Source organism: Anopheles bellator, chromosome 1 (genome assembly GCF_943735745.2).
Source record: "Anopheles bellator chromosome 1, idAnoBellAS_SP24_06.2, whole genome shotgun sequence".
In the NCBI taxonomy this organism is placed as follows: domain Eukaryota; kingdom Metazoa; phylum Arthropoda; class Insecta; order Diptera; family Culicidae; genus Anopheles; species Anopheles bellator.
Window position 1 is genome coordinate 5,467,407 of NC_071285.1, and position 21,524 is coordinate 5,488,930.

Consider the following 21,524-nt stretch of genomic DNA (forward strand, 5'->3'; position numbering starts at 1 on the left):
CGACGGAACGGAACAGGACCATATCAGTGTGTGTCGGAGTGCCGGAGGACCCCCCCCCCCGGCCGGGTTGTGCCATACTTTCGCAATTTCCAAGGAGGAAAATCGAACACCACACAGTCCAGGCACGATGGTTCTGAGCGAAGGACAGCTGGCCCTCTGCACGGTGTTCACGCTTTGGCTGGGTAAGTTCCCCACGAAAGAGTTGGATTGGATTCTAGATTTAAGTTCGAACGCCGGGTGCCGTGTCTGGTAGCCGTTAAATCTTCCGCGACAAACATGTCCCGAAAAATGGGGAAGCGTTACAAAGCGAAAAGCGGGAATCCCTTCGAATCCGATCGTTGACCCACTGAACGTTGGAGACGACCGTCAAGTTGCGCTGCGAACAAACATTTATTGCAACGACAGGGCGAGCGTCGATTGACCCGATTGCATCAGGGTCTGGGCGGTGTGGGCTGGGTCGCGGTCGCGAAACACTCGTCGGCACCTCGGTGTAAGTAGTGTGCTAACAAATGCTGCAAACAGGCCCCGGTTTTTGCAAGCCAAGCATTCCTGTACCGCGCCGTACGTGGCCGACGGAAGGGTTAGAGGTGCTTCGGTTGGATTTTAGGTCGACAACCGGCCGGCGAAGGCCATCGGAAGTTAACGGAGCGAGCGCGGGTTACGGTGTAAACCTAATAATTTATTACTTAAACTTTGCTTAATATTGAAACGTTTTATTTAACGAACGATTTCACGGAAAGTCAATCAGTCTATCATCATTTTTTGCAGGTATTTTTTAATCCGCTTTCTGGGCCACATTTTAATGTGCGTGCGTGTTTCAAGTTTAGTTGTTTCAAATTAGACTCCACTCCACTCCATTTCCATCCGCTGGTGTCCTTCGTGAAGGTTTCCGATCTCTCTTCAAGCTCAAAATCAAGCTCCTTCTCTTGGCCACCAGCACATGCGAATCCATTCGACACAGGCGCACCACGGTCCGGTCCTTCCTGCATTCCGATCCGAAAATCGGATCGACTTTCAATTAAATCCCTTTCTGCTCCGTCTGTCAAGATCACCGAAGATCGAATGCGTACCCAAAGTTCACCTTCAATCTTTAGTGCTTGAGCAGTGCCCAAGCCGCCATCAACATCCGGTGCCCTCTCGGGGCTAAACGGGCCCACTATGTTGCCACGATAGAAACCCCCGATGATCCGAACCGGGCACGGCCACGATGGGCACTAATTGATGATTATCAAATTACTAATTCAATAAGTGCGCCGACGGTCGCGTGGCACCCAGGGGCACCATGTCAGTACCTCATTCGAAGCCAGCTCTCGACCGTCAGCATCATCGGTGGGTTTGTGGAAAATGTGAGAGCATTCGGTGGCCTTCCCGTCGGGCTCGTCGGCTCGGTTTATGCCGTATCACCGTGTGTAGAGCAGTGACAATGGCCGCCCGGTGCAGACAACGTGCCATTAAATCAATTAGACGTGATGACTCGCACGGTCGCGGCGCCGATCACGAGATCGCGAGATCGGAACCAGCGACCCACCGTGCCAATCGTGTTTTGACCCTGTTAATGCTATTCTAATGATCGCTCGGTTCGCGTTGGCCTTAATCGCGTTCGAAAGTTTCTGCACACTTTCCACTGGGTGGCCAAAACCGCCATCGAGGCGACATCCGAGCACGTAAACGTTGTGTCGTACTTAAATCAAAATAACACCCCAACCTGTAGCTTCCGTTGCCCGCCGCCGCCGCCGTCGGTTTAATGGGCTAATTAAACGAATGGGCGGTGGTGGTCGTGGCCTAGCCGGCGACCAAGTTGAACTGATTAGCAAACACCTGCCAAACTTATGTTTTCCCAGTGTGTGAAGGAAACAGCACCAGCCGTAAGGCCGCATCGAGGCTCAACACGCAACACGAAGTCCTTCAGGGGAGAAGAAAGAAGCTTCCAATGTCGAGGAAAATGCCCGGCCAGCACGCGACACAAGCCCGTTACGTTATCCCCAAAAACGCACTCGCGAGGTGGGCCAATTACCTCGTTGGCTTTCCGAACCGGATATTAAATGTCATTTGATTTATTCGATAAAGAGATTTGAATGAACTCCGAGAGACGAACTCAAAACCCGTCAGCCATTCCCTCAGCTCTTTGGGGTTTTTCTCCGACTACTCTGAAGGATCGCACGGCGAGCCGACCTTCGTACCGGATTTTTATAATGTCAAGCCAGAGCGCCGCGAATCAATTATTATTCTGCACCGTCCGACTCACGGCGGCTGACTCTCCGTTCTATTCTATTTTATTTATTCTACTACTCCACTTTCTGGCCAAGGCACACTTAACCGCACGGGCAATGAGTGCGCATTAATCAGCTCCCCTAACGAGAGGGAACGAGAGGGACAACCCGCCGGTGGTTAACCGGGGGGGCGGGGTAGCGTTGGCCCGGCGCCACGTCCTGAGCCGGAATTATTGTAATTAGCAGGTGTTTTACATGCATGCCGGCCGCATGCAAACAACATAACCGACCCGAACCGAACACCGACGGTGTTCGGTTCCGCTGCGCTGCATCGCTTCCTTCTGCGGCCCAAGACGGGAACCTTCACGCAAGGCGATCGTAGCGCGAGATCCGTGAACTTCACGCGCGCATAGCTCCACCGATCACGATCCTACACACCGATGGCGCTGAGTGGCACTGATGGCGGTCAGGTACAAGGTGGTTATCGAACTGTATCAGATTCCGATTCCCGTTCGAATTAGCCAGGGTAGGTGGGTCGGGTGGCTAAACGGAGGTCCTTTGCTCGGTTGTACGCCGGCATGCTAATTCCATTAACGCGGACTCTAACCGATCCGATTAGTGGTTGGGTCCCGACTCTGAAAGAGGAGGTTCTGGATTTTGTTTGATTGATTACGACGCTTCATGAAGCGTAATGGAATGTTTGTTAAGGGAAATGAATTGTACAAATTCCTGTAGACACAACGAGAATTATGAAATACCGAGTATTATGTAATATTTTGTTCAGTAGGGGATGTCCGCAAATCGTTATTATCTATTTTGTGGTTTCGAAATCATACGGTTCGTACTTATTAGTTTTCGAATGTATGAATGTTGAATGTCTGGCACTTTAGAAAATGTATCGCTTAATCATAAAACTTGAGTTCTTGGCCGAGAACGATATTTTTTCCAGTAAATGTTTTCTTTGGTGGCTACCGAAACAAGTAAAATCGCCACGTCTGGGGCACTGAAAACCCTCGATCGATTGAAGAGTGGCCGCTACATCCAAAAGAGGTATGATGCGCATTATGGTATGGTGGCGTCACAGGACCCTATTTTTCTAGAAAATCACGAAGGGAGGACCACTACCGTCAATTCCGAGCGATGGACTTAGAAGATATACAATTTGAAGGTTATGAGCAGATCTCTATGTAGATCTTCTCGAATCTTCAACGACATGGGATCAGTTATTTGCGTGCAAGTAACACGAACCACAGTTTCTAATAATTCACGGCTCCTCACCGCCCAATTTCGACACGAAAACGAGGAACTCCTCGGTGGAACTCCTCCTTCACACCTTTCTTATCGATCACTAGCGCCCAATCGGCGCCCGAGCCCAACGTGCCTCAGGCCTTCGTTATTCGACTCGCACCACCGCAAAGGGACCGAAGGGTCCACGGCGAAGTGGTAGGCAGCAATCGATAGACCTTAGCCCAAAGTTACCTAAGAACCGTTATGTAATCCACAGCGTGGCTCCAAAATGGCCGGCAGCTCCGTGAGACTCGCAAGGACTTGTCAGGGCTTTCGGGCACGGCGAATTGATTGATTAACGAAAAAGACCCCGTGCCACGACACGAAGCAAACGGTAAAAACAGCTCCATCATTTCATCACCTTGCTCGCCAGCGCCGCTCGGGGCCCCGTGGCGTGGAGTTGATCCTGGTTCCTCCTGGTGTTGGCTGGTGTTGGACGGCGTTCTTAGTTTTTGTCTCGGGCCTGTGTCTCGGCCTGTGACAAATGAGCCGGCGTCAAGACACGTTGTTGTTGGCCACGGTGAAAGTTAATTTATCTTCAATCCGAACATCGCACCCTCATTTGCGTGTTTCGTGGCGTCCTCTTGGTGGGCACTCTCTCTTTCTCTCTCTGGCCTATCTGGAATCGGTGATCCTTCATGGCGCGCGGTAGTTGTTACACCACCCCACGACATCCCTCCGTCGGCTGACCTTCGATTCGATCGATTCCTTCCGTTGAACGACGCAGAGCACGTGGTTCTAGGCCTCATTATCACCAATCTTTGCCAAAGTTGACCTTTGCGTAGCGGTTTGTCGTTTCACGTTCACCAGAATACGGGAATGCCCGAAACGGAGGAGGTAATCAAAGTCGAGTCCGTGCCGTGAAGCGTGATTGCCACATGGCGTGTTTGGACAGCATTCTTGCAGGCATCAGATCTGCGGCGCTGGAACCCCCACCGAAGGACCGGAAAAAGTGTACACACCTCGGGTTCCCTCAAGGAGCAGTCCCAAGAAAAAGCTGATAGTATCCGCCCGTACAGAACACCTGACCCCACGGCCTACATACAAAAAGGGGACAGTTTAAGTCCCGGAACCACTCGGACACGGATTCGGACGTGACAGTGTTCGGTTTCCGTCCCTGATTTCAGCGATTGTTTGCGTTCCGTTGACCGGCCCCGGTGGCATCTGGGTTAACTGCGGACAATGTCGCGGGCACATGTCGCGGAACACCGCGCCCGGGCACCGGGCGGGTGTGTGTTGATGGGTTGTTTGAAATTTTCCAAACTTGGTGATAATTGACCATTGACGCCCAGCACAGAGCGACAGCACGGACCGACGGGATGCGCTGCTTCCGAGGTCGGCCGGCCAGTCGGTGGACCGTAGCGGGAAGTGGGCCGAGGACCACTCAGCTGGAACGGTAATGTCATAATTAGCGGTAAATCCTGCCGGTCCGGAAATGACGCACCCGGGGTGTCCCGGCTGCCCGGCTGACTAATCCGCCAGCGTCACCGGTACCGGACCGGTGACCGGTTTCGGGGGGGTCCGGTCGGTACCGAACGGGTGCTCAAATATTTGCCATCGAACCGTTTACCTTGGTCGATTGAAGGGACCGGGCCTCTTCAGGATTGGACAGAACGGGTCCAACTTTGGGACGGCTTTGGTAGTTGAAGAACTGTTTGAGGAGCGAATTTGCGACGTGGCGACGGTTGGAACTTATCATTTAATTTCCTCAACACTATGCAGACGCTGTTGTGGTCACGAAAGCTATCTCTTTCCCTCTCGTGCCGGCTAATTGCGGTCCATTTCTCACAATTGATGGGTGGTGTAGTGTGGCCGTTATGCGTTGTGCTATAAAATACTTGTACGATTACTCTAAATTGCACCCTACTTGATGGTTGCCGCAAGCCCGTTCCGCATCGGGCCGGAAAAACCTCGCCGGCCGGACGTACCGACTTGCCCCAACTTCCGTCGCAATACGTTTAGCCCGGCGACCCGGGCCGGGTTCACCTGGTCCGCGGTCCAGTTCCGGCCAGACAGACGGACAGCAGTCCACTCTCTCTCTCTCTCTTACAGACACTCACAGGCAGCAGGCACTTGCGGAAGACACGTGATTTCCGGTTGTGCAGTTCGTGCCAACTCGTGATTGAGGATGTCCGTAACCGGTTTACCGGTTCAACCGGCACCCTCGAGAGCTTACGGTGCCCAATTTCGAGCTACGGCGCTGAGCGACTTACGAAATGACTAATTTCGAGGCACACCCAACGAAGGGTGAATGTCCTGTTTTTCTTCAAGACACCGCCGTGGCCACCGACGGACGGTGGTGTAAAATTAATTTGCATATCGGAAATCGTTAGGAGCGCCACACCACCTCGAGGGCCTCGGGCAGAGCCGGTCCTGGCGGTCGCTTGCCACCGTTTGTTGTTGGTTTTGCGTCCTCGCGGAAATGCGGCGTTTATTTTCGTCGGCTTTACCACGCCGGCCACATTGCACGTAGCTCCCGAACCGACACCGACTTTTCACACTTCATCGGAGAGCGACTTTGCGTCGTTTTTTCGTCCATTCACATAAATAGATTGGCCGCGCCGCGGCACAGCGGCGAAGGCCTTTCCAGGGATCGCTGAGCTTGGCATTTTTCTGCAAAACAATGCAACGTGGAACCGATTGCGTCAAGGTAATCGATCTAAACTATAAGAAAACGAAACAATTAGAATACATCATCTCAACTAACTTCGAACACTGTCACTGCTCGCTCCAATTTCAAGCCCCATTTTCGTTTACAGTTTGTTGAGGCCCTCTATAAAATAATCCAACAGAACAGAGGGACAACAAGGGCTAACTTTTCCATGGCCTGCCTAGGAAAGGTAGAGAAGCATTACACAGGAATGAACGAATCAGAAGATGATAAATTGAGGAATCTAGCTACCGTGGTAAACATGTCCACGTCTTTTTACCTATCGCTTTAGTGCCAACGATAGGACAGTGATCTTGGTTAAGGTTCACATTTCCTCTTACTCCTGACTGAACCAGCACAGTGGGGAATTTGAACATTGAACAATCGAAAATGCAAAAACATAGCGTCCCCTGAAGCGCACCGTTGCGTAAATTTTCTTTCCCGCAGCTTTACGCTGCCTGCTGCGATGAAGCATCTTTCAACGTTGGCCAAAAACGGGACAACACGAACCCAATGAGCGTGGAGGCTCCTAGATGGCCTCCTTGGGCTGCCTAGAATATTCCGCGGCTTCTGGCAGCAAGCCACCACCGTCACCGTCGTGGGCCGGAGTTGGCAAGCTGGCACGCTCCGGAGCCAGTTCGCCACACATTTTCTTGCGAGCGGGACTTAATTTCTTAGCGCAAATTCATGCTCCAAAAATGTCCCTTCGCTCGGTCGGAAATCGTGTCAAACGTGTGTGGTTGTTGGCGCAGTGACAGTCTTTTCGGTTGCGAACTGGGAGTTTCCGTTCGCCGTTCCATTCTGCATTCGCATTCCGTAGTGAGTGAGCATCGCTTAGTTACCGTGAGCGAGATAGCGACGATCACAGTTGATAGCGTGTTTACTTACATATTTGACGAACCGCACGAGGTTGCCAGAACCTCGACAAGGCAGACCAGTTCAGCAAAAGCCAGGCTAGACGTGCCACCGCCTTATATTCCGTCCTTTAGTAAAGTATATCACCAGAACGCACCAAAACATGTTGTTTGTTTAGTTTTAAGTTTGAACTGTCAAATTGTTACGCAAAAAAGGAGCATCACTGTACTTTCTACCCGCCGGCATCAGCGCACCTGGCGGATCTACCGGGAACCGTGGCTAGAAGGGCTAGGGGCTGGGTGCAAAAAAGAATAAAAGATCAGTAAGCGACATTACGAGAGAACCATTGAAATTCACATTGCAAAAAAAGTATTTTTTAGTTAGTACGTCGCCAACTTACGGGAGGACAAAGCAGATACGATTACGGTAGAAAATAAACCCCATAAACTGTTTTAGTTGTAAATTGTGCTTGCCGAAGGCGTTTTGGTTTAACACGTGGTCTGCGAAGATGGCATATCTGCGTGTACAACCCTGGACTGCGGTCGAGTAACCCTGTCTTTTTGACATTCATTCTGACGGCGCGCATTTTAACACAGTTCGGATCCAGCCTCCATTGTTATCGGTTGCCCTCTCCAGTTACAACAATTTACGCAGTATAAACACGTTGGAAAACATGAATCTGAACGGTTTGCCTGACGAAGTAAGTGATTCACAACATAAAGTAAATGTTGGTTTCTAACAAGTGTTTGCTTTCGGCAGGTTTTATGCCAGATTTTCGATAAGCTCGATGTCTACGAGCTTAAGCTGGCGTCCCGCGTGTGCCGTCGGTGGGCGGAACTTACTTTTTCGGGTCGTAGGATGAACCGTGTTTGGTTGGTGAAGCGTGATGGCAATTTTGATTTTTTGTTCAACACAAAAAGAAACTACCGCAACATTCGTCAATGGGGCGGGAAAGATGATCAGTTTGCAAGCTTAGTGCGGTTGCTGCACACCCCAACGCCCATTGTCCGAATGTTGGTCCTAGAATGTACTCTAACTTCCGAGCATTTACGATTACTTCTGCTGGAAGCTCCTGAGCTACAGCATTTGTCGTTTAGTTGCATTACCGACAGCTGCGAAATGAACGGACCGTTCCCGGTTTTAGCGAAGTTGACATCGCTGTCGATTGACGGGATAAACGATCGAATTGACTTGTTCCGTAGGAGTGTTCCAAATTTGCAGAGTCTTTACATGTTCTGTGGAACTGATCTAGAACTGGATGCATGGAAATACCTGAGTAGGCAGTTAAAATTAGTTCATGTGCATAGTTTTAGAAGAAAATATGTTTATCCTTTTCTCGAGATAACGTTCCCACTCTTCGAAGATTTGGCGATGGGTTTATACATCTTCATAGAAACGGAAAGAAGTCATGATTTTTTTCAACGGCACCCCTTTCTTCGGAAACTCTCCATCCGCTTTGCTATTCCGCTAGAATGGGTGGAATCTATTGCTCGACACTGTTCGGAGCTAAAACATCTACACCTTTTTCTGGACCATCCCGTAGAAGGTTATTTAGAGTCGCTGGCGCAGCTAACTAAGCTGACGGTAAGCAAATGAAACACAAAAAGCAACATTTTACTCAATATGCTATTTTTTGCAGCACTTGTCATTGGAGGGAGAAGTAGGCGAAAAAATTTTTCGCCGAGCTATCAAGTCTCTCGAATTCGTGGAACTGTTTGTGAAGTATCCTAGACCTTTGTCCGAGAACCTTTTTGAAATTGCGCCACGGTTGAACGGTCTGAAACTCAAGATCGTCGATTCCGACTTCTATGCGATAGAGTTCATCTGCAAGATGTTTTCTTGTCTCCAGAACTTAGAAGTAGGAATCAGAGAGGTAAGATGAGCCATCGGTTGTAGATGTTAGTCGCTGCCCAGTTTTTATTGCTTTGATTTCCTTCACAGGAGGAAGCCGAAATAGTGGCTATGCGGTTTGAAAGATTCATGTATTTGGAGGAAATGGAACTACGAAGAAATTATGGCATTCATTACACTCAGCACAGCAACGTTCGGTGCTTGACATTAGTTGGTTTTCAGGTAAGTTTGTTTTGCATCCGAGAGAGAGAGAGCAACCAATGGTTACAATCGAGAAGCTTAATACAATAAATTCTTCCCAACTCTTTCATCGCCTAACGCTACATCTTCTACTCTTGAAGCAACCGGATGATGATGACCTTAACAAGATACCGGAAATGTTCCCTTCGCTAAAGAGGTTGATCATCGGCCAGGGGTACCCGCCAGGGGTGTTTCGTTCTGTTCTCGAACGAATACACAAATTGATGCCCTCGTGTAGAATAGATTATGGTGACGAACGCTTCTATCCCATTGACAATAGTACTTCGAACTGAGAGATACGCGTAGTGGAAAGAAGGAACAGCTTCGGAATCGGGTTCAATACAAATACAAGTATCAAACCAATGGCTTAGTGTATGGTTTTATTTATTTTTGAGGCTCTGCCTTGAGGGTAAGTATTCACCCAATGTTTGTGTGCTGCAATTGGTCAGAGGGTGTGGAACTACAAAGTTCGTTTGCAACTTTTTTTTTTCGATTCGCTCATCCTTATATAAGTCCTCCATTAGCCTTAGTGATCGGCCACACGGTCGTCTCCGTCAGCAACACCTCTTTGCGAACAAAACTTTTACAACACGTCAGAACCTTGCCAACGGGTTTGACGACGAACCAACGTAACGGCCGAGAACCGATCGTTGCCGGCCCTCATTAGTTAATGAGCGGCCGGTGACTGGCAGGGCTTATCGTGTTTCGCGACCACCGAAATGGAATCGCAGCACGAAGGATGGCGGGCGTAAAACAAAACCCGGACCCATAATGGGTCGCGGGCAGTTGACCGTGATTTTTCGGCGACTGATTTCACGCACAGCTGGCCACGCGGCGCACCATCAGGGTGTGGCTCGTTTCACTTCGCCGGCACGAACATTAAAGGGCACGGTGTCCACACGGAACCGCCAAGGGATTGGACTCCATTTTCGGTGTGAAGTACGGGGTTTGAGAAGCTGGCCGCTGGCTAATGCTCGTTTCCCGTCTTTCGCCCCCGGCAGGTGGTCTGCCGCTGATGTACTCTCCGGCCCCGCGAGGCGACTGCGACAACTGCTGCCCGATCCGGGAACCGAAAGACATCCAGTTCTTCCTCTACACCAGGTAAGCGCGGGTAAGCTCCACTCTCGAAAGGCCCTCGCTTCTGACACTTCGCACTGGCCCTTTTGGCAGAGGGAACCCCGAAAAGGGCGACACACTATTCGTGTCGGACAAGAAGCACCTCCGGGCGTCGCACCTGAACCGCACCAATCCGCTCGTGATCTACCTGCACGGGTTCTCCGAGCGCGCGCTGGGCGGCGCAGGCGAGAGCAGCAAGCAGATGAAGGACGCGCTGCTGGCGGCCGACGACTACAACGTGGTACTGGTCGACTGGAGCCCGCTGACCGCGCTGCCCTGGTACGTGAACTCGGTCCAGAACGGGCCGCGGGTCGGCCGCTACGTGGCCCGCTTCGTGCGGTTCCTGGTGCTGTCCGAGTTCCCGCTCGCCCAGGTGCACCTGATCGGCTTCAGCCTCGGCGCGGAAGTGGCCGGATTCGCCGGCAAAACGCTCAACGAGTGGGGCCTGAAGGTGCCCCGGATCACGGGTAAGTGAGCGACGGGGCAATCATGTGGCAAACTATTTCCCTTTAGCTTTGGACCGACCTCTGCAAGATAAGTGACCAACGGAGAAGAGCGGCCCACAATCATCATCATCCGTGACCTGCTCCGGAGCGGAGCCACGAGTAGAATCGATCAATCTCGCGGTAGCCACCGGAAGCTCAACCCACCGACGGCTTACGGCGTTTATGGCCCGAAAGCCACAATCCGCAGCCCCACACAAAAATGGGAAAACCCGTTGGAAAATAGCTTCCACCAGCGTACGGCGGTAGGACCCTTTAATCGATCAGCCCCGGACCTCGGACCCAAATTTATGACCCTGCCGGCCGGCGACGCAGACAAAAATGGAAATGACGATAAAAATGCTGTATGTGCTTCGGCATTTATTGCTCCGGTCGGTTTTGTTTATTTGCTGGCGGTGGCCAACTCAAGCCTCGAGCCGCCTCGACCGTTGTGTAATGCTGCCGACTCCACGGCGTGGCCTGGGGCCGAGCGGAAAAATGCGACCAAACCAATAAAAAAGATCCCGTTCCCGTGTGTCTGGCGTAGGAGACCGTCCAAACTTTGCCGGTTCGCCAGAAGGCTATAAATCAGGCCGCGGTACGATTATGAGCGGCCCGCAGGCCGGCGTCACCGTCAGAGATGACGAGCTGGCGGTGACGAGTAGCGAAGAACGTCTCCGCGCTTGATTAATTGCTACCGACTCCTGTCGGAAGGGACTCATGTCCCGTTCCGTCATTTTTACTCGGCGCCCTAACCTCTCCGACTTCCATCCCGCAACAGGTCTCGATCCGGCCTTCCCGCTGTACGTGTTCGAGCGGGCGTCGCAGCGGCTCAGCCCCCGGGATGCCGAGTTCGTCGACGTCATCCACACGGACGGCGGGCTGCTGGGGTACCCGTGGCCGCTCGGCCACGTCGACTTCTACCCGAACGGGGGCGTTCCGCTGCAGCCGGGCTGCGCCCAGCAGGAGCTGGCCAAGAACCGGTGGCTGGGAGTGTTCATCGGGTGCAGCCATGCCCGGGCCTGGCAGTACTTTGCCGAGTCGCTGACGCGGCCCCGCGGCTTCCTGTGCGAGCGCTGCGAACCGAGCGAACCGGCCACGAACTCGGACCGCCTGCGCTCGTCCCGCAATACCGAGGCCGCCTCGCGGACCAACTGCACCATGGCGAAGGAGGCGTTCATGGGCATGTACACCGATCGGACGCTGCGCGGCAAGTTCTACCTTTCCACCAACCCGCAGCCACCGTTCGGGAAGAACTCGCAAAAGGACGTCCGTAGCTCGTAAGCGAGAAAGAGAGAGAGCGAGAGGGGGGACGGTGTGAAGAGAAAATGCCAAAAAAGGGCCCGGTGGCGGTCCCGGACCGTGTAGGTAGATAGGTGTCGTATGTAAATTAATAATAAATTCAAATTTTAAAACCCCAAAAACGTCAACCGTCCACCGTCGAAGGAACACCGGAACATCGGGTAACAAGAGGTTCCGGTTAACGGGACGGGTCGGGCATGGGGCATTAAAGATTTAATGCTGACCGCATCCCTGATCCACCGCAACGGTGTGCCGCCGATCGTTGATGCCCCCCAGCGCGGAACTCCTTTCCTTCCTGCCAGCCACACCGGACTCGAGGATCATCGGAATTCTCACCGCACTCGGTGTGATCCTCTCTTTCTCTCTCGCCTTCGACTGTGTTCCTGTGTTGGGAACATTCTAAGGGACCGCTGGCGTCCTGTTCCGTTCAAGGCGTTCATAATTCATTTGCCAAAACCAATCGCATAAAAAGGCCCCAGTCTCCGGTCTCCGGCACACTCACACAGAAACAGGAAATGAGGTGTTGATGGGACTTTTTATCTCCAGTTTTTATCTCGCTCCTTAATAGGAAATTCATGGCGATGACGACGGCACACGTGGTGGTCCCGCCGTGTGAACGTGGGCTGCATTTGTCAAGTGAGGTGGTCCAAAAATCTGCGGCCGGCCGTGGTCGGGCAACTGGAACGAGATGTGTGTTGTTTGGTGCCATTCCGGTGCCGTTTATTTTAGAATGACAAACGGAGCGGTGAAAATGGGGACTTGGGCTCTCCACGGCGTCCGCGTCGTGTAGTTTGTTATTCGATTATCGTCCCTTGCGCGTCCTCTCGGGACGAATGTGAATGTTTGATGATTCATTATCGTAGCCTCGCTCACAAGGCTTCGAAAGCAATCTTCGTTCCTGTCAATAAAATGCGGCAAATGAATAAATGGATGCTGACTTTGTTCCTTGATCGTTGGGCGAAGAAGCTCAAATGGAAACAAACTGCATAAATTGGGAAGGCAAATTCGTTTACTGGTCAGACAATATCCCCAATTGCATCAATTAAGTGTGGACTTGTTTAAGCTTCTCACCGGTTAGCAGTACTGACCACTAATTCTCTGTATTTCAATTTTATTAAATGTTCCCAAAAAGGGATCATCCGGCAAGTAAGCAGTGGTAGTACTTTTGAGGCGTCCAAGTGCTGTCCGTTTAAAAAGAATCAAATCAGAGCAGAACTCACTCTGGCCGGTTGTCTCCATGAAGGAGAAACAAGTAATCTTTCGTAATAAATAAAAGCTATCCACAGGTCCCGGCAGATCGCACGAAGTTCGCAGTTCCCATCCAACGCCGACGGTGCGCAATAATGTATTCAAATTTAAATCGTACCATTGTGACTGACGATGTAACTGGCGACCCGCCAGGATCCATCCTGGGCCGACCGCTAGAAGCATGCAAACGTAGCCGTATCATCCGGTCCACGGTGGTGCAGCAGCACTCTGCAATGTATGCCTCCCGGGTCCCGGGTGGCTCCAACAATGCTGCTATTCTATTGTTTTTCCACCGAACCGGAGCGAACCGAGTTCTCAAACATGGCCAAAGTTTTACCGCTCCCGTTTCCGATGCGGCTACCCTACCGGTTTGTTTTTTTCTTCAATTTCCAGCGATTGCGATTGTTTTCCACTTTGTCCGCTGTGCCTGTGGTGCCTTTGCCTCGCCCCCTCGGGTATCCCACACGTTACCGGCTCCTAGCGGCGCCAGAGAATCAAACTGGGACAGAGTCGGAGAAGGCGTTGAGTCGAGTCGGCACACAGATGTGACAAACAGATGACAAATCATGTTCCACTTGGTGTTTGGGCCGTGTTTTCCTGTCGCTCGTTTGGTAGCTAGGTTTGAGTTACGGTCCGGCGAGGCGATTTATTTTATTCTTTCCGATGTTCTCCCGGTTTCCGTTCGTGCGAGAATGGATTGGCTGATCAACGCATTGGTTTTGCCAAACCCCGTTTCGTATTTTTGTAATTAGACTTAGAGTTCCGCACCGTGCGACTGCTCCAACCATCTCCCCACCGGGCTGCGTTGCGGGTCCATCCGTTACGAATCGATTTTTCGTCGTCCTTTCGGCCCTTTGGCCCTACACCGCGCAGTTGGCCAAGCGAAAAGAAAGGACGAGCTACCTCGTTACGACAAACGAGTGAAGCCTTTCGGTCCGGGCCATTGCCCGCGGAATGGATGGAGTGTCCTCGCAGCCAGGTTGGCGCAATTTCTCTTCGCCGAAGATGGTTCGGGCATGCAAAAATTTTGTCTCCGTGCTGCCTTCGCAGCAAGTGTAATGACGTGTGTTCGACAGCACGTTCCATCACGGTAGCCGAACGCGGCCTGCGAACCGTTGCAATGGAGATTCTCAATCTGCGCTGCCGGTGTCCTTCGGTGATGATCAACGATTTAGATTGTTTGAATCTGCTCAACACACAAAAGCGCCCCAGACAAACGTGGGAAGGCGTCCGGGGCAACGGGACTATTTTTAGCGTGCGTACGACCATGCGGAGAATCCTTCGATCAACATCCCGGTGGACACCCGGAGTGTGCCGAAGACGTACGTCGTCGGATGGCTCCGATGTGAGATTGCTTCTGTTTGCTTTTCGGGTCGGCCTGTGTAGGCGAGCTCATTCCGGGGGCCGCTGTCGCCAGGAGATCGGTCACCGTAACGCTCTTAGCACACGCACCCTTGGCTGGAGTTAGACCGATTGGAGCCATCAACGACCTGGGCAACTGGTCTCCCAAAATGTGGGTCACAATCATTGGAGAATGTTTTACGCAAAGGGCGTCAATTCAATTCCGCTAGTGGCGCGTTCCGGTAAAAGATTTTATTTACTGAAAATAGATGCTTGAAAATAGCTCACACCTAATTCATAATTACCAATGATGCCTAGCTCGATGCGTATCAATTGAGATACACACTGCGCAATATTTTCTGCAAACACTTTTCTGTGCCAAACTGTTCATAAATATTTTCTACGGTGTTTTGGTTCGCGGAGCCTGCTAAGATGTTATCCGTGTGTAAGACTACAACCCTGGACTGCGGTCGAGTAATCCTGTCTTTTTGACATTCATTCTGACGGCGCGGTTATTAACACATTTCCGATCTAACCTCCATTGTTATCGGTTGCCCTTTCCAGTTACAACAATTTACGCAGTAAAAACACGTTGGAAAACATGAATCTGAACGGTTTGCCCGATGATGTAAGCGATTCACAGTGAAAAGTAAATGTAACTGGCTAACAAGTGTTTGCTTTCGGCAGGTTTTATGCCAGATTTTCGACTACCTGGATGCGTACGAATTGAAGCGAGCGTCCCGCGTGTGCCGGCGGTGGTCGACGCTGACATTTTCGGGACGAAGGATGGACCGTGTGTGTTTAGTTCCCTCATATCAAGAATATGAATTTTTGTTCAATACCGAAAGGAACTATCGCAACGTGCGTCAAACGGGTTATTATCCGCACGATGGTGAGGCAGGAAATACATCACTTACCAGTATACTGCACGCGCTGAACGCACGCGCACACACGCTGAAGCGGCCGCCCATTCGAATGGTGGACATACGCTATGCTCAATCTCCCGAACAATTACGACTGATTCTGATGGAAGTTCCTGAACTACAGCATTTGAAAATTCATTACATTCAGTACTTTAAGGTCGACTGCAATGGACCTTTCCCGGTTTTACCGCAGCTCAAATGTCTGCAGGTCCTCAACGTGTATACAGGAATGAATGTATTTAATCATTGCTCCTATACCAATATGCCTAATTTGCAGTATCTCTACATGAACTGCGAGACAGATCGTGACCTGGAAGCTTGGAAATGCCTGAGTCGACAGTTAAAACTCGTTCACGTGTATCGGTTTAAGGCAACATACTTCCATCCTTTTTTCGAGCAAACGTTCGCACTTCTAGAGGATTTCACCACGGGTAGAGTTGGTTACCCAGCTTCAAGCAGTGGTAGTGACTTTTTTCGACGGCACCCCTTACTTCGAAGTCTCTCCATCTCCGTGGAGGTTTCAGCAGAATGGATTCGAAGCATTACCAGCCACTGTCCTGAGTTGACGTATCTACACTTGCATTTGCTGAATCCGGAAGCAGGATCATTGGAGTCTCTGGCGCAACTGTCCAAGCTGCAGGTAAGCAAATCAGACGCCGAAAAGAATTTTTTACTTAACATGCCATCTTTTGCAGCACCTGTCGTTGGAAGGAGGGGTCAATAAAAAAATGTTCCGTGGAGCTATCGTATCTCTCAAAACCGTACAATTAAAGTTGTGGTATCCGCTAGTTCTGCTGAAAAACCTTTGCGAAGTAGTGCCACAATTGAGCTGTCTAGAAGTCAAGAACTATCGCTTGTCTTACATTATGTTACAGTTCATTTGCGGGAGTTTTTCGAATGTCCAACGCTTAGAAGTATGCTTTAGAAAAGGGGTAAGATTACCCATTAACCCTAGACCATTGTTGCTACAAAGCCGCCGTTTCATTGGTTTTGATTTCCTTCGCAGATTCAGTTGCCCGATTCTGTTCGGTTTGATCGATTGGAACATTTGCAGGAACTTGTCGTATCGGGCGCTACTTGCATTAGTTGCATTCATCGCAACAACGTTCGGTGCTTGACATTGTCAAATTGTTCGGTAAGTGTTCAATGTATCAGAGAGAGGGTTAGAATCGGGATGTTTAATCGAATCAATTCTTCCCAAATCTTTCATTTCGCCCACCGCTACTAAAGTCTACGACACCACGCCGCTTGAGGTTAAAGAATGATGATTTTAACGAGATACCGGCAAAGTTCCCTGTGCTAGAGAGATTGACCCTCGACAAACGCTTAGCGTCTTTGTCTGTACCCAGACGGCTACATAAATTGATGCCCTCCTGCAGAATCGACTATGACAACACACGTTTCTACCCCCGTTGACGATGGGACTGCGAATGGAGAGATGTTTGTTTTGATAAAAAGATGCAGCTTCGGAAGAAGATAAAACGTAGTGTTTTGATTTAAATAAAAAAGCCACCAAGTGGATTAGTGGTTCTACTAGATCTAATTGGTTGTGGAACAACTAAGTTCGTTTACATCTTTTAAATTTCAGTCACACACATGGCCACACATGGCCTTACCAATGCGGCCTGCCTGGCGCACGTCCGTAAGACGGCTTGTTGCACCATCGACTAATAATAATAGCAAATCAATGATGATCGTACTGTTTCAATCAGTCATCTCTTTCTTGGAGTGTCACCAACTCGGGTTGTCAACAACGGCCAAGGTAGATTTAGTTACTTGTTAGTGATACCAATGCCGAATTGAAGGCTATTGCACTAATATTCGACAAAAACGTGTTCAAGTTAGGTTTAATGCATGTTACATAATTGTGCAATCATGGAATACACCAAACAAGGAATGCCTAATCATTTTCCAAGTTGTGAACCTGGCATCGGAAAGGCAGTTTAAGTAGTTTCGTATTGGTGAGGGTAGCATTAGCGGCCTACAAACCCCGGCGCTCTGTGCGCCTAGTGGCCCTAGTGCGGGTTTAACACTTGTTTAACAAATTGTATCGCCCACGGCCTCGGCGGACGTCCCTCGCGGGAGACGTTCGCCATCTGCCAGCGGTCCGTCCGCGGCACACCCAGCCAGCAACCCGCAGGTGGACGCAAACGGCAAATATTTACCCATCGTTCGTGATTTTTCCCGTCGTTCAACCCTCGTGGGCCCGTGTCCGGCCCACCAACAACCGGTGCCGTTGAGGGAGCGCCGCGTTGATCGAAACCCGCCACCTACATCGGTGCAGCGTTTCGTAGCAAAAAGCGGATTTCCCACAGCACCCAGTGGCACCGTGGCCCAAGTGCCGCAGTGTGCGGTTGGCCTTTTCCCAAGCTTCTCGGGTTACGAAATACATTTAGGTTTACATTTTGCTTTTATTTTTCCGTTCCCATTCCAGTGGCCTCTGGTTCGGACAGGTTCAGCGTCGGGATCGATTAGGTAGCGTCTGAGACGCCACACGTTTACGTTGCTTCCTGTATGGGGCAACCTTCCTTCTGACGCAACCCCGCGCTCCACGAGCATGAGCGTTGAAGGTAACGTGCCCAGCGTGAGTGAGAAATTGATTTATCAACAAACGGCAATCTCCGGCTCCCGGTTTGGGAGGGTATAAAATTGACAATAAATACGTCACCAGTGAGGGATAAATTGCCCATTCTCGCAAAATGGCGTCCATGGCCCCGTGGAACGGCAGGAGCAACCTGGGCGGGACGCCATATTTTATTCCAGAGTTTACATTTACCACCAGCGACGTTACAAGCGGGTTCCGGGGTTTACTTACGATTTTGGTGTGCAGCGCCGACAGCTCCCGTTCGGTGACGCGCCGGTTGGCCGCTTCCCGGCGCCGCTGCCGGAACTGGCTGTATTTGTACGCAATGATGGCGCCCGGCATCGCCAGGGCCTCCAGCGGTGACTTCCGGCCGAACGGCATTCTCGTTGTCGTTTCGGCGTTACTGTGCTGCCCTTCTTTTCGCCGTTTCCGCCGTTTGTGTTGTTTGCACGTTCACTATTATCTCGTTCGTTACGTTGACCACTTTCCGTGCGTTCTTCGTCTACGTCGGGGCGCGGGTACAGAGTGGAACACGATGGACACACTTTTAATTCTTTATCTATGCGGGCACACCGGAAGCACGGGGATTAGGGTTTCGTACCACTACCAGCCAGGGGCCACGGGACCACGAAGCGGCCCAGCCGACGGTGCGCCGTTCTCCTTCTCCGTCATAACCGGCCCACCGACTCCGGCTTGTGGACGCACGCTAACAGCACACACAGCCACGCACAATGGAGCACTTTGGAAAATACTTTTTCCGTGACATTTCGTCAATTTTTCCACTACTGGAAATTGTTAATGCACAAACGTGTGCGCCGCACTTTGGGAATCGGGAAGAGTAACAGCTATTTGGAATTAATTAGGCATCGAGGGCACACAGAGGAGCACGTCACGGGATTCGTTTTGAGGAAACATCACTTGGACTGACCTAAAACAAATAATAAATAATACGATCAATTATACGTGGTTTAACCGAGGACACCATTTCTATTCGGTTTGCAGCGCCGATTGAAATGTTTGCTGATTTCTGTTCATTAAACGTCATCTATCCCGTTGCCTGGGGCGACGCAAGTACGGATCAAGCTAAGTAGGCTCAGTCACAGCCTGCTTGTTGGTTGTTTTACGGCTTTCATCTAGCGCACAGAGCCGAACGAAGTAATAAACGAACCGATAAAATAAATCAATTAATAAATTGGAGAGTGAAAGCGAACCCGAATGAACAACACCAGGTTCGTAGGACTCTGCTGCATTTGGGTTTGGAAGGGACTCACTCACTCACTCATTTCAACCCCCAACAGGACACAGGACAACCTGTACAATCTATCTCAACCTCACGAATCCGGAGCAGTTTTCCGTCCTAAAAGGGCCAACAAAGATGAGTCCACGGGCTTGTGAAACTCGTGCATACACTAATGTAACCGACCGCTCGGCATCGCTGGGTGATCGGTGTGAATGTACTGTGGTTTTGTGATTAACACACTGCAACACTGGCCCGAGTGCCACAAAATTCCACAACACGGCCCGGTCCCTTTTACTGGGGTCAACTCCCAGGACCAAAACATAAATCGTAAAATCACGACCCCCTCGGGGGTGACATTAAACCCGGCTAGCTAGCTCACAAACAAGAGGACCTCGTGGTGGTCCCGACCCGATGGTCAGCCCGAAAACCGGGAACCCACCGGGAACTTGGGTTTGTGTTGGGCATTTATTTCGTTAGATTTATTTCCACCGTTCGGTCGCATTTGTCCCCACCATCCGCCCAATCTTATCTGCAATCGATCTCAATGACGGACCCGTCCGCACCATTCGCACCCGCTCGTTTATGAGTACGTCGTCCGCTCCGCTGGACGAGTGCCTCCCGAGGCCTTGTCTAGGGTGAACGAGTTTCTGTTGGATCCTCCTCATACACGCCGGCTTGACCTCCGGCTTTGTTTGGTCATTTGGTTAATGTATCAATCGGAATCGGGGTACTTTGCTGCGACGGGTGCTACTTGGCCTATTACTGGAATCGCCATCGCCCATCGGTTTGCCGACACGATCGTAAACCCGGTGGTCAGAGAGGCCCTCGAGGCCGGAGAGTTATGGCCGGCTGGCAGCAAGTGAAATCCCTCCTGACAAACGGGTTCCAACAGGGGCCCTTCCAACATCGATGTTCTCGTGTCCACCAGTGGCCGTTCTTGGAGAGGCGTTGGTGTTAACGATTTTACGACGAATAAAGTCTCTTCGGCTGGAAAGTTTGCCGAAAGTTAAATCCCGCTGTCGCTGCGAAAGGGAATTAGGTGGCCCGTTTTAATGGGCCAACATAATGGGCTCTGGCAACCCGGTGGGACCGGTTGGGGTGACCGCACAACATAGGCCGCCCCCGTCCACCACCAGCCGTTCCTTATTGGCGGTCGATGCGCGACGGAATTCGGATTCTTTGCGTTGTGTGCTGACGCCGAGCTGACTTTTGCGTTGCGCCACGTGAATCGATACCGGCCACCAGGCGTCTCCATCGTCAGGCACGTGTCCACCACCTGAACCCTGCGCTACGTTGGGTTGGGTTGGCGGCCGCTCTCCGGCGCCCACAGCCAACCGCTGACCCCGGGAGCCTTGTGCAGATTAATAGTTATTCCTTTCGCGGCCCTCCACTCGACGATATAAAAGTGGCCGGGGCGAGGAGGTTCACATTAGAATGGATGACGTGGCCCGAACGTGGACAAAATCTACGTTTCAATCTGCGCTGGCAGCCGGTCGTCCTCGTACGGCCAAACGGTCGGGTTCCGTTCCGTTCGGTCAGTGTTGTGCGAAACTAATTACATTTCAGGCCTTTCAGGAGAAAAAAATCCCTCAATCCAGGTCCGGATTGATCCGGGTGTCCCGGAGTCCCACATCCTTTTTTCCAACAAATTACGCAATAAATTAAATTCTTTCTTCGCTTCGGGCTCCTGTTATGAATTGTGAAGTAATCGAAAGAAGTTGATCGCATTTTGTGAGCCACCGGCAGGACACCGTTCGTTCGGAGTACATGTCCCCCGGCGGGTGTACCTCGGCGTTCCGATCACAAAGACCCGTTCCACGATTCGACCTCCCAGCCATGCAAGCCACTTCCGATGCAAATCAGAATCGTGTGCCAATAAAATAGTCACTGTAGACTCCGCGGCAAACCCGCGACTCGACCACCCGGCTCAATGACATGGTCCCCTCGGGACAATCCGCGCGGCATCTAGTTCGCGGTGGTCTCGGTAGACTTCGAGTGACACGGAGAAGTAGTAAATAATATTACACACAAATATTCGAATTTCATTATGCAAAGTGACTGAAGTGAACGGGAGGAGCCGCCGGCACCACGGAACAGCGTGCGCGGACCTTCCCTCCGGCTTCATGTTTCGTATTGATAAAACATCGATAAAGCGCACACTATTTTGATCGGTCCCGGTCCCGAGTTACTTTCGT

The 21,524-nt window shown here is 51.2% G+C and overlaps 3 protein-coding genes across 3 annotated transcripts in view; 2 read left to right on the top strand and 1 right to left on the bottom strand.

Annotated features, from left to right (window-relative positions):
• LOC131205918 (midnolin homolog) overlaps window positions 1–18,470 on the bottom strand; it is a 28,560-nt gene extending 10,090 nt beyond the window's left edge. The window contains exon 1 of the mRNA XM_058198225.1: window positions 18,321–18,470. Coding sequence (XP_058054208.1) covers window positions 18,321–18,470 — 150 coding nt within the window. The remainder of the gene's footprint in view (window positions 1–18,320) is intronic.
• Window positions 23–11,975, top strand: LOC131206376 (pancreatic triacylglycerol lipase). The gene is made up of 5 exons (XM_058198909.1): window positions 23–182; window positions 10,095–10,194; window positions 10,264–10,676; window positions 11,473–11,786; window positions 11,865–11,975. Exons 1-5 carry the CDS (start codon window positions 128–130, stop codon window positions 11,973–11,975), a joined length of 993 nt encoding a protein of 330 aa, XP_058054892.1. The 5' UTR covers window positions 23–127.
• LOC131205917 (uncharacterized) lies at window positions 7,663–9,423 on the top strand. Its single transcript, XM_058198224.1, has 5 exons — window positions 7,663–7,702; window positions 7,762–8,586; window positions 8,642–8,875; window positions 8,944–9,075; window positions 9,195–9,423. Exons 1-5 carry the CDS (start codon window positions 7,676–7,678, stop codon window positions 9,384–9,386), a joined length of 1,410 nt encoding a protein of 469 aa, XP_058054207.1. The 5' UTR covers window positions 7,663–7,675; the 3' UTR covers window positions 9,387–9,423.
• Window positions 18,471–21,524: the final 3,054 nt, after the last annotated feature.

Excerpts from the sequence above, each read along its gene's own strand:
- LOC131205917 (XM_058198224.1), top strand. The coding sequence starts at position 7,676 with ATGAATCTGAACGGTTTGCCTGACGAA. Across the intron at positions 7,703-7,761 it reads TGAACGGTTTGCCTGACGAA|GTTTTATGCCAGATTTTCGA; the intron begins GTAAGTGATTCA and ends TGCTTTCGGCAG. Across the intron at positions 8,587-8,641 it reads CGCAGCTAACTAAGCTGACG|CACTTGTCATTGGAGGGAGA; the intron begins GTAAGCAAATGA and ends TATTTTTTGCAG.
- LOC131206376 (XM_058198909.1), top strand. The coding sequence starts at position 128 with ATGGTTCTGAGCGAAGGACAGCTGGCCCTCTGCACGGTGTTCACGCTT. Across the intron at positions 183-10,094 it reads GGTGTTCACGCTTTGGCTGG|GTGGTCTGCCGCTGATGTAC; the intron begins GTAAGTTCCCCA and ends CGCCCCCGGCAG. Across the intron at positions 10,195-10,263 it reads CAGTTCTTCCTCTACACCAG|AGGGAACCCCGAAAAGGGCG; the intron begins GTAAGCGCGGGT and ends CCCTTTTGGCAG.